General features: G+C 43.9%; 1 protein-coding gene and 1 long non-coding RNA gene across 6 annotated transcripts in view; one reads left to right on the forward strand and one right to left on the reverse strand.

Moving 5' to 3' along the window:
• Nucleotides 1-1116, reverse strand: part of LOC128349215 (uncharacterized) — a 34957-nt gene extending 33841 nt beyond the window's left edge. Inside the window, exon 1 of one of the 4 annotated variants that reach the window (XR_008318677.1) lies at nucleotides 136-1116. This is a non-coding gene — a long non-coding RNA (uncharacterized LOC128349215). The remainder of the gene's footprint in view (nucleotides 1-135) is intronic. The other 3 variants (XR_008318724.1, XR_008318710.1, XR_008318653.1) reach the window with 3 other exon arrangements.
• The window catches only part of SLC16A10 (solute carrier family 16 member 10), a 103830-nt gene that overhangs the window by 18907 nt on the left and 68099 nt on the right, over nucleotides 1-16824 (forward strand). The window contains exon 1 of one of the 2 annotated variants that reach the window (XM_053304920.1): nucleotides 884-1809. The exons of the other annotated variant lie outside the window; for it this stretch is intronic. Within the exon in view, the coding sequence (XP_053160895.1) occupies nucleotides 1365-1809 (445 nt within the window). The 5' untranslated portion in view covers nucleotides 884-1364. Of the gene's footprint in view, nucleotides 1-883; nucleotides 1810-16824 lie in introns of those variants that run through there. 2 annotated transcript variants of the gene reach the window in all.

A 16824-nucleotide genomic window follows, 5' to 3' on the forward strand; every position in this document is an offset into this window, starting at 1 on the left:
AAGCTTTGATGAAATGGGTTCTTGCCCATGAAAACTCACGCCAGCCACAGGCCCTCTATTAGCCTTGAAAGTGCTACAAGGTGCCTTGTGCTTGTTGAAACAGACTGGCATAGCTATCCTCGTGGAACTGATTACCTTAAGAAGCAAATCTGTCCTGTCATTCCGCCATGACGACCATAAGTTGTGTGGCTTGTAATAAGCAATGCCCACAGAAAGGCATTTTCTTTTCTCCTCTTGCTTGTGATATAGCGACCCTGAGCTCTGCAGAAAGGTTTGTCCTCGTGCCTGTATTTTGGCAAAACCTCCTCGGTTTCCCTGGAGCCTGGCCTGCCCACCAAATAAATCACTAACTTTGGGAGGCAACTGACATCATATCACACACAAATATTCCCCCCCTCAACTCCTACTAACTGGGCAGAGGTGTGTGTGTGTGGGGGGGGGGCACCTTCTTTATTTGAAGCGGTGGCTCTCTTACTATGGTCGGGAGGGGAGAGTAACAATTGTACTGTCCCTTCTTCTTTCCCTCCCAGCTTTGTGTCTCGCCGCGTTCCGTTTCTAGGTGGTGGTGAGAGCCCACTCTCGGCACAGACAGGGCACATTCGATTGGCGCTGTAAGCCGCTTTGTGAACTTGCTTGCTGAAACGCAGTAAATCAATATTTCTCAATAATATTCAGTAGTGAAAGCGGGGTGAAAAGACTAGACAGCTGCCCCCTTGCAGAGCGCGTGGGGACAGCTTTCTCTCTCCCCTCCCTTCCGCCCCGAGAACCGAGGGGAGGGAAAGCGAAGCAGCGCTACTTGCGGCCGCCACCAACCGCCCTCCCTGGGTGGCCGTTATAACAGTTGACTTGCGGGCCGCGCGTCCGCACGCACACGCACGCACGCGAACACACGCTCCTTCCTCCTTCCACCCCCGGCGGCCGCTCTGCCAGCAGGAGTCCGATTGCACCTCCGCTGGCATGCTGTGCTTCATCTCAGAAAAAGGGCGGAGCCTCGCTGTCCTCTTAGCCAGTGGCATTCTCAGTGACTGGGGAGGGGGACAGAGGGGCGGGGCAGAGAGCACCGCGTCCCTCTGACGGCCACGCCCCTCGGGGGTGCCCCTTTAAAATGTGCCTGGAGGCGTTTTGAGCGAACTTGCCACCCTCAGGGGCCGGTGTGCGTGGGGGGCTGGCGAGGCTGGGGTGGTGGAGCAGCCAGGGGGAAGAATTTCCGACCTTCCGAGGGCGCAGAGCACCAATCCTTCTTTTCTTCTCCCGGAGAAGCTGTATCCTTTCCGCTTCTGTTCCGCGGGAGATGGTCGCGTTGCCTCGGCGGAGGTAGGGAAGGAGAGAGGCACTGAGTTGGAAAAACAACAACAGCGCTTGGTATGTCTCCCGTCAGCGAGGAGCTGGGACTGGAGGACGCTGCTTCCCACACCACTGCCCCGTTGCCCGCTCTTGAAGAAACCCAAGCGGCCGAGGGAGAAGCGAAGCGGGAGAATGGCAAGTGGTGCCTGCAGGAGGCGTCCCTGGCTTCGCCAGAAGGAGCCGGGGAGTCTCCCCCGGTGACGGCGAATATGACAACGGTGACGACAGGGAGTCCCCCTGAGAAGAAGGAGGCGGAGAAGGAGGGAAAAGAGCAAGAGGCGCCGCCGGAGGGGGAAGGGGCGCCCTTGGAGCCCCCCGAGGGCGGCTGGGGCTGGCTGGTCATGCTGGCCTCCATGTGGTGCAACGGGACGGTGTTCGGCGTCCAGAACTCGTGCGGGGTCCTCTTCAAGTCCATGCTCTCGGTATACGGGAACCCCGAAGACAAGCAGCTGATGTTCAAGACAGGTGAGACGAGAGACGCAGGGCAGGCGCGGCGGCGCGCAGTCTCTCTCCCGGAGCGGGGCTCCTGCTGCTTGCGCATGCTGCGTGCTAGTAGGGGACACACACACACACACACACACACACACACACACACACACACACACCAGGAGACTCAGCCACTCTGCCTAAGCAGGTGACACGTGGGTAGACTTAGGAACGAGAACCGGGGGCAGTGAACTTAGGAAGCTGCCTTTTCGTGGGTTGAGACCGCTGGTCCCTCTTGCTTCGCTTTGGCTACTCGTCGAGTAGGCGGCGATTCTGCAGGGTATTGGTCATTACTGATCCTGTTGGGTGGAAATGTCGTTGGGGAATTTAATGCAGGCATGTGTCTTCTGCAGGCATGTGTCCTATATCACGGAGTTGTTATGGCCCCTCGCCCCTGAGCTTGCTGGTGCCTCGAAGACGGGGGAGTACTGAGTGACCTACCCAGACAAGTCACTCCCACTACACTTTTCCTTGCCTTGGTTTTCCATCCCAAACTCCTGTCCTGCTTGTGGGCCTCCCAGGGAATTGGCTGAACGCCATTGGAAACGGTATGCTAGAGCCGACGGGGGCGTGTGGCTTGCCCAAGACCACGAACGGAACAGTAGCTGTGGGGTCTGAAAATCCAAAGGCTGAAGCACTCCTTTGAGCCAGGATTTCTTACTGACTAGAGAAACTGACAGATGGCTTGAGACAGCAACACAAAACTGGAATAGAAACTTTTTGCAACACCCTTAGTTCCATTTCAATTAACTTCTACCACTATTCAAGTCTTCTCATTTTTTCACCCAGGTCATCTCTACTTCCCTTAACAACCAAACAACCAAAACAAAACCCAAAACTAGTTTTCAATTTTTATTTGTCTCCAAGAGAGAAAATCCTTACTTGTCACTCATCATTTAATCATAACCAGACAACCCAGATCCAATTCTGTCATCTTTTGGCAGGAAGTCTAGACCTAAGTATTAGTTTTGCTTCTGTTCTTTCTGCCTCCATCTTAAAGAAATCAGAACAAAGTTTGCAAAACTTTTTAAAAGGGCAGCTGACCAATCAGCAGCCAGCCAGCTCTCAGTGCCACTATGAAACCTTTGTTGTTACTCTCCCTCCTTCAGAATCTGCCCATTGTTGAGGTGGGGGGGCAGGGCATCTATGTGGCACTTCACTGTCATTTATTTGTTACATTTTTATATTGCCATTTTTTTCCTCAAAGGGAGCACAAAGTGGTGAACAACAATGGCACAGATATAGTTTAAAGCACCAACCATTTAAATTAGTTTCCTGATACAAGAGCAGGTAATAGAGAATACAGATGGAATATTAAAATGCAGGGTAGGCATAGTGATCCCTATTTGCACACTTGTACTGGAACCTTATGTTCTAGCCACCATCTTAAAGGCAAAAACATGCACAATAAAATGCACATGGATTTTTATTGGCTCTTAATAGTCTTAGATGACTGTAAAAATCCAGATCTATCTAGGGCCTTTAGATACAAGAGCTAGATACAACATCTATACCCCTGTATACCAGGTGTTAGGGGCAAACGATGTAGCATCACCATCATGTCTTGATTGTGAGTGTCCAGGCGTATTGGACTGAACAATGTTGGAAACTGATGCATAGAAATATTTTAAAATAGAAATATTTAAAATAAATAAATATTTTAAATATGCCTCTTAATGGTTACAGAATAAATATTCTGCTTCTGAAATGGCAAAGAAAAATGTGTTTGTGGGCTGGAGTGGAATGAATTGTTCAGGGGAAGAATAGGTGCCAGTTTGTTTGTTTTTTGTTTCTGCTAAGGAAGTACAAAACCTGTCCTTTTATCTTCTGCTGTACAGTCTGTTCTGCTGTATCTGTTCTGCTGTACAGAGTCTTCTGCTGTACATCTCTGCACTCTCTCCAATATCCATGGAAACTCTTAAGTGTCCTATATAGACTTTTCTGAACAACAGCTATGCATGTGGCATTTCTCCTCCTCCCCCAGCAAACTAATGCACATTAGAGCAGGAGATTGGCAAATGTGTGTTGATTAATCCTACAAGATATGGATAAAAATGTGCACCCTATTTGAGTGTAATGCAGTGCTGATAGATGTCTGTGCTTCAGTGTTAATACAGAGTCTCTTTCCCCTTTCTTTGCCTAGCTTGTGCAGCCACCAGTCTTTTCAGTGAAATAAAGTTAAAATGATAGAATGAAACATCAGGAAGGCCTGCGTTAATTGTCTGTACAAAAAGAACAACAATATCTGGGTTTGAAATTGAAGCTGGTGGATTGGCACAACCTCTCTAGCTAGTGCAGTGGCTTTATCACTTTTAACTTCCTGAAGTTGCAATTCTATGTAAACTTATTAGGGAGTAAGCACTATTCAACACAATGATAGTCAATTTCAAGTAAGCATGCATAGGACTGGACTGAAAATATTCTTTACTTGACTCTGCAATAATCCTGTGGCAGATTACTGCTATTTCTCTTTTACAAATATGGGGATTAAAGCTGAGAAAATCATTTTTTTAAGGCTATCCAATGAATATGTAGCAGAAATTGGACTTAGATTGAGCTCCAGCTTCAACTCCATCTTCTGTATATGCTATAAAACAATATTCAAGCAACATCTGTTATTAAAATGTCTGACAGGTATTAGGTGATTTCTCTCTCTCTCAGACCTTTGCTTGTTTAAACAGTAGCTAATATAGCTGATCACAAAAACACTATGGGTAGTATTGTATATAAGAATAGACACTACTTAAAAGTCATTGCATATACTTTAATTCCTGTATACCTAATATCACAAGCGCACCTAATGGTGCAGTGATGAAATGACTTGATTAGCAAGCCAGAGGTTGCCAGTTCGAATCCCCACTGATATGTTTCCCAGATTATGGGAAATCCCTATATCGGGCAGCAGCCATATAGGAAGATGTTGAAAGGCATAATCTCATACTGTGCGGGAAGAGGAAATGGTAAACCCCTCCTGTATTCTATGAAGGACAATCACAGGGCTCTATGGTCGCCAGGAGTTGACACCGATTTGATGGCACATTTTACTTTTTCACCTAATGATTGATTGCTTAAGTGCCGTCAAGTCGGTGTCGATTCTTAGTGACCACATAGATTCTCTCCAGGATGATCTGTCTTCAACTTGGCCTTTAAGGTCTCTAAGTGGTGCATTCCTTGCTGTCGTAATAAAGTCCATCTACCTTGCTGCTGGTCATCCTCTTCTTCTCTTTCCTTCCACTTTCCCCAGCATTATGGACTTCTCGAGGGAGCTGGATCTTCGCATAATGTGTCCAAAGTATGACAGTTGAGCCTGGTCATTTGTGCCTCAAGTGAAAATTCTGGATTGATTTGTTCTATGATCCATTTGTTTGTTTTCATGGCTGTCCATGCCTTTTCATGGCTGTCCATGCCTTTTCATGGCTGTCCATGCCTCAAAAGTCTTCTCCAGCACCAAAGTTCAAAAGCATCAATGCTTTTTCTGTCTTGCTTCTTCAAAGTCCAGCTTTCGCATCCATAGAGTGTCATGGGAAAACTATTGTCCGAACTATTCTAATATTTTAAAGTGTAGACACGGCACCTTAATATCCTTTCCAAGGCCTTTATTGCAATCCTACCTGGTCTGTGGCATATTTCTTGACTGCTGGATCCTTTACTGTTGACTGTCAATCCCAAAAGGCAGAAGCTATCCACCACTTCAATGTCTTCATTGTCAGTTATGAGGCTGGTTTCTGTACCCATTGTCATTAGTTTAGTCTTCTTTACATTTAGTTGTAGTTCCACTTTTTCACTTTGCTCTTTTACTTTCATTACTAGAACTTGCAGATCATCCGCATTCTCAGCTATCAGGGTGGTGTCATCAGCAAGTTATTGATGTTTCTTCTTCCATCTTTAAAACCACGCTCATCTTCTTCCAATCCAGCTTCTCTCCATATATGCTCAGCATATAAATTGAATAAAGAGGGAGAAAGTATACAGTTTTGTCTCACTCCTTCGCCGATCTGGAACTAGTCTGCTTCACCATGTTCCATCTAGACTGTGGCTTCCTGTCCTGTGTATTGGTTTCTCATGAGAACAATGAAATGTTCCAGGATGCCCATTTTTCCTAAGTATATTCCACAACTTGGCATGGTTGACACAATCGAAGGCTTTTCTATAGTCAATAATGCACATGTTGACTTCTTTCTGGTATTCTTTGGCCTTCTCAATTATCCGGCATGCATCAGCAAAGATATCTCTTGTTCCTTGACCTTTTCTGAAACCACCTTGAACATCCGGCATTTCCCTTTCCATGTAGGGCTCTAATCTGTGTTGGATGATCCCGAGCATTATTTTGTAGGCATGTGCCCGAAACGTTTCGGAGGCCATTATGAAGGCCTCTGAAACGTTTTGGCACTGGGGGCGTTTCGGCGTTTCGTTGCCGACGGGGGGTAGCGCTTTAAGGGTGGGGGAGGGTGTACTCACCCCTCCCGCTGCATTTCCCCCACCGGTGCGCTGTCATTTGGAAGCCCCTCGGGGTGGCAGCGTTCCTCCCTGACACCCCGTTTGCCCCATCAGCTGGAAGTGGCCGGAAGTCATGAGTGCGCATGCGCCCGTTGTGCGTGCGTGCGCACATGGCAGAAAGGCGTGCGCGCTCGCGACTTCCGGCCGACGGGGCAAACTGGGCGGCAGGGAGGAACGCTGCCACCCCGAGGGGCTTCCAAATGACAGCGCGCTGGCGGGGGATATGCGGCGGGAAGGGTGAGTACACCCTCTCCCGCCCTTAAAGCGCTACCCCCCGTCGGCAACAACGATCTTCGTGCACATCCCTATTATTTTGCTAGTATGTGAAATTAAGGATATTGTGCGATGGTTTGCACAATCTGTTAAGTCTCCTTTCTTTGGTATGGGTATGTAGACTGACCTCTTCCAATCTGTTGGCCACTGTGTCATTCTCCAAATTTGCTGGCATAGTTTGTTTAGAGCGTTGACTGTTTCTTCTTCTGTTGCCTGCCATATTTCTGTAGCTATTCCATCAATTCCTGTAGCCTTCCGACTTGGTAATGACCCGAGTGCTGATCTAGAGGTTCTTGCAAGTAGGGAATCTCTTCTAGAATATCTTGGATGTTGACATCCCTTTAGTATCCTCTTTCCATCTCTGTTTGATCTTCTCTGAATCGGTTACTATCTGCCCTTTGGCATCCCTTAACATACCAATTTGAGGTTGGAACCTCACTCTGAGTTCAGAGATCTGTTGGAAAACTTTCCTTATTTTTCCATGTCTTTTCCCATCCTCAAGGTCTTTACAGATGTCATTGTAGTACTGCTCCTTGTCCCTTCTAACAGCTTACTGAAATTCTCTATTAAGTTCCTTCCTGAGGTCTTTATCTTTCTGGACTTTGTCTTCTTTCCTCTTCTTGGCAAATTCCACCATCAGTTCTGACATCCATTTTGCTTTCTTCTGTTTCTTGGTCTTTGGCACTCTCTTTTCACATTCATCCTTAACAACTTCTTTGATTTCATTCCACAGTTCCTCTGGTTCCCTATCAATGAGGTTCAGAATTTCAAAGCGGTTCCTGATGTTCTCATTTGAAAATGGTGGGTACATTCTCAAGATCATATCGTGGAAGCTGGATAGCTTTGTTTTGCTGCTTTACCTTGACTTGGAACTTGCACATGAGCAGTTTGTGATCTGTACCACAATCAGCCCCCAGTCATGTCTTTGCTGTTATAACTTAGCTCTTCCACCTCCTTGCACCAATAATGTATTGAGTTTGATTTCTGTGTACTCCATCTGGTGATGTCCATGTGTATAGGTGCCGCTTTGGTTGTTTGAAGAATGTGTTAGCAATGAAGTTAGCTTGGCAGAAACTAATAAGTCATCCTCCTGCTTCATTTCTGTTTCCTAGTCCATATAGTTCGACAGTGTTTTCCTCTTTACCATTTCCATCGTTGGCATTCCAGTCTCCCACCACCAGCATCACATCTTGCTTGCATGTTCTGTCAATTCCAGACTGGACTGGAGCATAAAACTCATCAACTTCCTCTTCTTCTGCATCAGTCATTGGGGCATAGACTTGAAGAACTGCCATGTTAAATACCACCCTCCCAAACAGGCATGTTTTCTGATAGAACTTATTCCATGCTAGCTATGTGCAAAACATCCTGTATAGATTTAGTATAAGTTAAGTAAATGTGAATTAAAAATGCTCAAATACACCATTACTCATCCAAAATTATCTGTGTACAAAATTGTCCCTTTTTGTGAAAAGCTGTTTGAATGAGTGTTGAAATCCGGGTGCTGAAACATCAGTCTGAACACATGCAGATTGTCAAATTTGCTTCCTGTTATAATAAACATGTTATGTTTATTTTGGATAGTAACTGAAAAAGAATGGTCAGCTATAACAAATCTTGTTTAATTTAAGAGCAGTGCTGGGGAGCTGTTCTCTACTGTGTGTAACAAAAAATTTTTTTAGCAACTGTAGCAAGAGTCCTGCTGAGGAGCAAGGCTTTCAGGAAACCCTGGTATGCAGATGGGAAACGAATCCAGTAGAGAGAGAGAGAGAGTTGTCATCTGGCTGGACCTGAGAAAAAACTAGAATGGATTAGGTTCAAAATTTCTCTCTTGAAGCAGTGAGTTTAGTAAGACCTCTAGCATAACAACCCAAGTGATTTTTTCTGAACTCTTCCTGAAGGGAATGTAAACTGGAAATATATTTACCTCTGATGTATATGTTGCTTGTGGCATGAGGTTATCAGTAAATGAATGTCCAAAGCAATAATAATCTTAAACTGTGTCAGTAGCAAAAATTCTCTGTTTGTATTAACAGCTTGAAATGACATTGGTGTGTGTGTGTGTGTGTTTTCTTAATCCAGATTTCCATGTAATGGTGCATGGCCATTATAAAGAGTTGCAAGTGTACAGGGAAGCAGTGATCTCTGCTTATTTTGTAATTGTATACTGCCTCTGGGCAGTCAACAACAAAATAAAGAACAATCATAACACTTTAATAAAAACAACTTGAAACAAAACAAACATTTTTATGTAAAGAAGAGAGCCAGGGGCCACTGACTGGCGAAAAACCTGGATAAAATGTGTGGTCTTTGGTTTCCTCTAAAAGGCTGATAGAGAGGGGGCCATGTGGATCATTGCTGTGTGAGCAAGTTCCACAATCTGGGGGCAATCACTGAGAAGGCCATGTCCTACATGCTTGACAAACGAGCTTTAGCAAGCATCGGCATGTGGAGTAGAGCCATCTCAGCCAATCTAGTCAGGTGGGTAGATTCAGCTGGGAGCAGGCAGTCCCTAAAGTACCTGGGGCCCAAGCTGTTTGTCATATTATTATTATTTAAAATTTACATACCACCTGACTCCAAAGGCTCTAAGCAGTTCACAAAAATACACACAAGAAAAACAAAATAAAACTGTTCAACAGCAATTTAAAATATTCAGATTACTAAAAGCCTGGCTGAAAAAAGATGTCTTAAGGGCTCTTTTGAAGGCTGGCAAAGATGTTAAACCACAAATGTCTATAGGTTGTGCATTCCATAGCCTAGGAGTGATTACAGAGAAGTCACCACCAGACAAGTTGGTGGCATACGGAGACAGACCCCTCTCGATGATCTCATTGTGCGCTGGGGATAATGAGAAGAAGGCGCTCTCCTAGGTAACCTGGTCCTAAGCCATTTAGGGCTTTAAAGGTAATCACCAGCACTTTGTATTTTGCCCGGAAACCTATTGGTAGTCAATGCAATTGCTTTAAGAGGCATAATATGGTCTCTCTGAGACAACCCTGGAGACCAATCTAGCTGCTACATTTTGAAACAAATTAAGTTTCCGAACTACATACAAAGTACATATACTGCCTGGCATGTGTGTCTCTAGGCAGTGTATACAATTTAAAACACAACAAATATAAAACAGAATAAAAACAATTAAAACCACTTCATAGACTAAAACCATTTCATGGGATAAAACAATTAAACAGTTTAAAACTAATTTCATTTAAAAGTCTGGGAAAACAGGTGTGACTTTTTAAAGGCAATTGGAGATGGATACAGTAAGCATATTCCAAAGCCCTGGGCAGGGCCAGACTGGGGGTACAGAGAGGGTGGTGGAATGTATGTGGGGAGGGCATTGGGTTTTGAGCAGAATGAGTGGGAGTATTTTTTTGTTTCATTTAAGAATTTTTTTTCTTGTTAACTTTTGATATCTGACCTCTATGTTTTCTGTTACTTATAGCTTACTATAAATATTTCACCTCCCTCTTCCACTCCCACCTGCATGCCCACAGTAATTTTGGTGGGCCCAGAATACTAACAGTTCTGCAATTGCTTGTTGCCAAAGCATTCCTTGCAGCTTGTGCGTGAAGGAACATTGGAAGAGCGCCTGCTGCTTAACCCTCCACGTTTAACCCAGTTGCAGTCAGAGAGGAAAGAGGATGAGATGCTGCTTTTCAGCTTGAATGGGTTCTCTCTCCTTTTCCCCACACCACTTCCTGTTTTCTTAGATGTCTCCTGCAATTGTGATGGATGCAAAGACAAAATGCAAACGTCCTAGCCCTTCATTGCATTGTTGCATCCACAAGATATTTTTAAAAGGTGGAAAGTTCAGCGCCTTAATCCCAAGCTCCCACCCACCCCAAGGCAATCACAGTAAGGACGTGGAAAGACTAAACTACCTCCCAAGCCCTGTGGCCACCCCCCTCCCCCAAAAAGAGTGGGGAAGGGGAGACAATAGCAGTGACCTACTGCCCTTCCCACCGTGCTCACTTCTGCTTCTTCTCACTTGCAAATTGCTGCTGCTCTGACCTTCACAGCCCCTCACGACAGGGGAAGCAGAAGCAGAGCGCAAGGCCCTAGCCAAATGGGCGGGGCACAGAGTGCGGCAGCTAGATCCCAGAATTGGAGAGAGAATTGATGATAGTTTAAAGGAGGACGGGTCGGGGGAGAGTGAGACACAGGCAGCTAAGGCTGAGGTTGAGGGCTGGGAGGCTCACATGATGAGTGAAGCCTCTCCAGAGGGAGGGGGCAGGAGAGGGTCTTGAACACATGACACATCTGCGGCGACACATAGCGCCCTGGATTCACAGAGTGCGCATTGGCGTGCATTTGTACTTTAGAGTGCATTGTGCTGCACCTGTTCATCTATCAAATCAATCAGGGTGCACCAGGAATCGGTGCCCTGTCCGGCCTTGGGGCTGCCACAGAGAAGACCCAATCCTGAGTCGCCGTCAAACAAGCCAGTGGCAACTGTAACCAGACCTCCCCAGATGATCTTAATAGGCGGCAGGGTTCATGACAAAGTTTAGGGCTTTAAAGGTAATAACTATTTATGGTATTTAATAGTTTGACTTTAGAGTCTGAAAAAGAGACTGATAGGAGAAGCCCCAATTTAGAATTTTTAAAAAGTGAAATATCTGTTTGTTACCTTAAGAGGCACAGCGGAGAAATGCTTGACTAAGAAGCAGAAGGTTGCCAGTTTGAATCCTGACTGGTACTATAGCAATATAGGAAGATGCTGAAAGGCATCATCTCAGACTGTGAGGGAGGAGGCAATGGTAAACCCCTCCTGTATTCTACCAAAGAAAACCACAGGGCTCTGTAGGTTCCAGGAGTCGAAATCGACTTGATGGCACACTTTACTTTTACTTTATATTTTTATACAATCCAAAATTGACTATCTCTAAGTGGTTCACAGTCTTAAAATCAGTAAATAAACTAAACCACTGAAAACAGTTAAAACAATTAAACAAAGATGATTATATAAAACTACCAAAGGCCTGATTTAATAGATGTGTTAAGACCTTCTTGAATGTCAATAATAAGGTCAATCCAAGCATTTTAGGAGGGAGTGCATTCTGAAGTCCAGAGATAGCTACAGAGAAGGCTCAACCATGAGCTGGCATCAACTGGAGGTGCCAACCTCCCCAGAATACAAGCTTGAGAACTTTCTTGTTGGAGAACTCCATAAGCAATGACTAAAAATACTTGGATTCTATTCACCTGACTTGGCTTGAAAAAAATGTAAAGATTTCTTTTGAGGGATATTGATGACTTCAGTATGTACTGGTGTGCCTTTGTGTTTATATTTGCTCATGGTGGAAAAACTCTGATTGTGTTGACCATCAGTTCCTCTCAAAGATTGCTTGAAATAAGTTGCTCTTGTATCTTTTTTGAAGTTGAGTTGGAAATTTAGACACTACATTTTTTGTGTTCAGCTGAATGGCTGCCAATAGTTTCCCTTTTGCTTTATTAGGTAAGTATAGTGTATCTAGAGTAAAGTGGAGGAATGCATTCATTTCACCTTCTGGAATTTCTCTCTTACTTGACTGTTGTCAAAACCTTCTTTGATATGTAACTAGATGCAGAAAGCTCAGAGAAAAACAGGAACATGTATATCTATCTAATTAAAGCAGTAAAGGAAACTAGGGATGTGCCTGAACAAGTTTGGCAGTCCTTTTCCGGACCGCTAAGGTTTGGAGGTCCAGTGGTTTGGATGGTTCGGCAGCGGGGGGCAGGGTTACCTTGAAGAGACCGGGAGGGTGCTCTTACCGCCCCCCCCATTTTCCTGCTGCATTTCCCCTGCTGGTGTTGTGCTCAAAATCGCTGTGTGGGGTGGCGGCGTATCTTCTTGCCGCCCCAATCAGTGTCCGACTAGAAGTGGCCAGTGCATGTGTGCACATCACACACATGCACCGGTCACTTCTGGTCTGATGCTGAGTGACCGGTCACTTCCGGTCCAAGGCAAGGTACACTGCTGTCCCATGCAGCGATCTTGGGCACAATGCTGGCAGGGGAAATGCAGCAGCGGGGAGAGCCCCCACCCTGTCCCTTAAAGGTAACTCCTGCTGCTGCTGAGGCATCGGTTGGATGGTTTGTGCACATCTCTACAAGGAACTAGTAGCACTATGTAGACTGTCTAGATGTCTTAATGAAATTTTTGAGCATGAGCACTTAATCGCATGCAAGGCAAGAATGGTTTAATGTGTTCCTGCTTCATATCTGGTGAAGTGGGCTGTTGCTCACAAAAGATAATGCTCAAATATTTAATTAAGACCTCTAGAAAGACTACGTAGTGCTACCAGTTTCCCTTATTGACTTTACTATAATAGAGGAACATGGCTATCTAAAACAAAAATTAGTATGTCATCTTTTTATAATTAATTAGGATGACTGCGAACGTCTGGTTGAAACTGAGCATGAACTTTACAAAAGGTGAAGGCAACCTAATCCCCATTATTTTTGCTCACTGAAGAGGATAAGTGAATTAATAAACCGTAATCTTTAGATAATTGCATGAATTTGTAGAAGTGTATTTTATTCTTGTGAAAATTCTAAAAGCTTATAGAGCAACTGAAACTCGTTGAACATTCTGAAAAATCTAATTATCAGTGCTATGAGTCTCCAGTATTGTTTTTTACAACATGGCTATTGAGCAACTGGAATCTGTGGCTGGAATACAAAGTGGCGCATGTCGTGTTCTGTGTGTGCACTAGAGTGGCCACGCTTGTGCCCCACAAGGTTATTGTTTGAGCAACACCCATTGATGTGTGAGGGGATGCAGCATGAAGGAAAAAACTAGCCTTGTGTATTAAGGCTAATCCAGATCCTGGGCCATGTATTATGAAAAGCAATTAGTACTGCTATTTTAAAGTTGATTTTTAAAAATGTGCCAGAAAGGCTGAATTTTACATAATCATTTCAAGTCAACATAGAAAGTGAATAGGAAGTTCAAGGCCAAGAAATAGAGAGTTCCCTGATCTGGCAATGTTTATTTTGAAATAAAATGTACATTTAAAACAATTTTCTTTGATGCTCTATAGCAGTCATTTGCATTAATTTGCTAAGTAGGTATTTGCATTAAGCCCAACTTTAATAGTGGACTTGTGAAGTGGCTGTCAGTACAACAGCAAGACGTATTTCAGTCTAGTTGTGATTGTGTATTGCACTGCTGGGCTGATAATATCACAATTTTGATAGACAGACTGTAGAGCAAGAAAGGAGCTAAGCTGTGTCTTTGTTAGAGAGAGATGTGTACAAATCAGATTGTTTCAATGGCTAGCTGTTTTGATGAATCGACTTCTAATCATTCAAATCAGTCCAAGCACCATTTTTTCTGGTGAGAGCTGGTCTACCAATTGGGGTCAGTGGGTAGACCAGCCCAATTGATAGACCAGCTCTCCCCGGAAAATCAGGCCTCAAAATGGCATTGTTTTTCTGGTGAGAGCTGTTCTACCGGTTGGGGTTGATGGGTAGACCAGCCCTCTGCTCCAGACTTAGTGTGTTGTCCCACCTCGGAGGACTGTTTTTCTTCTTTGAAATTAAGGGTGAGTACATGGCTTGAAGTTGCTTTGCAGCCTTCTGTTCTGTACTCTGATTTGCCTTGACATCTTCAGCAGAACATAAGAAGACAGCTTGCTCCCAAAGTGGATAGTTCACTTGAATTTCTAAACTGTTGGGCTTCTTGAGTATACATGACCCTTGTGTTATTTCCAGAATGTCTACCAGAACTGCATTTAATATATGAAACAAAATAAAGACATGGATGCTGCCCTCAAGCATGCAACTTGAGGATTGTATCCTAAGAAGTTCTTGCACAAATATTCTGTTTGTGCAAGGGGAGGGGAGCAGTTTCACCAGTCTCCCTTTCCCCCTGATTTTTTTTTCTTTTTTTTTTTTGCGGGCAGAGTGGTGGTGGTTGCAGAAGGTTATAGAGAGATGAGCAAAAACTGCTCTTCCCTTGTGCAAACAAAATTTATTTTGTGAACAGAAGATATTCTTAGGATACAACTCATTGAGTCCAGACAATAAGGGGAATGAGTAGGGTGGTGAGTTGGAGAATGAGAGAGTGAAGAGGTTCAATTTAAATCATGTATTTAAGCAGATCTCTCTGGGAGGAAGCTTACTGCAACTGTTGGTCCTCTAGCTGATGGCTAGGCAGTGGAAGGGAGCTCTACTTCAGGGAGTAAGAAGAACCAGTGGGTAGCTTGGCATATGCACACATATAAAGTTTCCTGTCAGTGATTTAAAAAAACAACAACAAAGTTGCCAAAAATAGAATTTTGTGTTTGAGCTTTAAAACTAAAATATACAGGCACGCACCATAAATAACATGTTTAAGGCAGAAAAATGTGCTGAGTTTAAACTGGTAATAAGGATTTAAAAACCTTGACTTCCTGTTTTCTTGCAGTTACTATAAACTGTGATAAGTTATATCTGAATAATCAAATAATAAGGCTTAATCATAGTAAAAAGACCACAAAAATTCTGCTGGTTTTATGGATGTATAAATAGTATTATGGAGACAGGGCAAAAGCAACTTCTCAGTAGTAGCATTTTAAAATCACTTATTTATTTATCACTTTTTAATACTGCCCTATATAAAATTTCAGGGCAGTTCATAATTTAAACCAAACAACAACTAAAATCTAAAAATCAAGTAAAAACCACTTAAAATTACCATCAATGAAACTTTAAAACAACATAAACTAAAAGTCTGATAAAACAGGTGGTTTTTCAAAAGTCATTTTAAAAACAACCAAAGATGCGGAGGTTCTGATTTCACTTGGGAGTGAGTTCCAGAGCTCTGGGGCAACCCTAGTGAAGGCCCAGTTTTAGATCACCACCAGTGAGCCAGTGGTAACTGCAACTGGACCTCCCCCCATGACCTTAATAGGTGGCAGGCTTCATGAAGAAGAAGGCACTCTCTTAAATATCTTAGACCCAAGCTGTTCAGGGCTTTATAGTAAATAACCAGCACTTTGTATTTTGCCCAGAAATTAATTGGCAGTCAGTGTAGTTCTTCTAAAATAGGAGTAATGTGGTCTCTTCAGGTAACCCCAGAGACCTGCCTGGCTGTCACATTCTACACTAGTTGGAATTTCTGGACTACATACAAAGGCAGCCCAATGTAGAGTGCATTGCAGTAGTTGAGCCTGGGTGTTACCAGCATTTGCACCACTGTTTTAAGGTTGTTTATCTCAAGAAAAGGATGTAGCTGGCGTATCAGCTCTGGCTGATAAAAAGCACTCTTGGCTGCTGCCTCAACATGAGATATCAGGGAAGGTTTGGATCCAGAAGTAGACCCAAACGATGTATCTGATCTTTCAGGGGAAGTGTAACCACATCCAGAACAGACAGATCTAAACCACTTCCTAAGTTCCAACCTCCCACAACAAGTACCTCCATCTTGCTTGGATTCAACTTCAGTTTGTTCTCTCGCATGCAGCCCATTACCAATTCCAGGTAAGCATTTAGAGAGGTTAAGCCATTTCCCGATGATATGGAGAAATAGAAATAGATATCAATAACACCCTGCAACAAATCTCCTGATGATCTCTCCCTGCAGTTTCATGTATATGTTAAAAAGCATAGGAAATAGAATGGAGCCCTACTGGACTCCATACAGTAACTCTCGCTTTGAAGAGCAGCAATCTCCAAGTGACACCATTTGGAATCTACCCGCGAGGTATTTATTATTTATTTATTTAAAAATATTTATACCACGCCCCTCCAGTGCACTACTGCTCGAGGTGGCTCACAACAATAAGATAGACACAGATACAATAAAAGTAATAAAATTAACTTCATTTTTTAAAAGTCAGATTAAAAACCACAATTATTAGGTTCAAATTAGAACTGAAAATTATAAAAAGCTAAAGAACCTACCAGATATAACAAAACAATAATGGATCATTAAAAAGGTGTGTTTTGAGATGTTTTTTTAAAAACACTGAGGGAGGGAGCATGGTGAAGCTCTTCATGGAGGGCATTCCAAAGCTGAGGGGCCACAACCGAAAAGGCCCTGTCTCTAGTCCCTGCCAACCAGATCTCTGTTAGTGGTGGGGTCATGAGCAGGGCCTGAGATGATGATCGGAGGGCCCTGGAAGATTCATATAGGCGAATGCAGTCCGACATGTACCCTGGCCCCAATCCGTGTAGGGCTTTAAAGGTCAATACCAGCACCTTGAGTTTAGCCTGGAAGCGGACCGGTAACCAATGAAGCTGACACAGGAT

This window comes from Hemicordylus capensis, chromosome 1 (assembly GCF_027244095.1).
Source record: "Hemicordylus capensis ecotype Gifberg chromosome 1, rHemCap1.1.pri, whole genome shotgun sequence".
NCBI classification, from domain to species: domain Eukaryota; kingdom Metazoa; phylum Chordata; class Lepidosauria; order Squamata; family Cordylidae; genus Hemicordylus; species Hemicordylus capensis.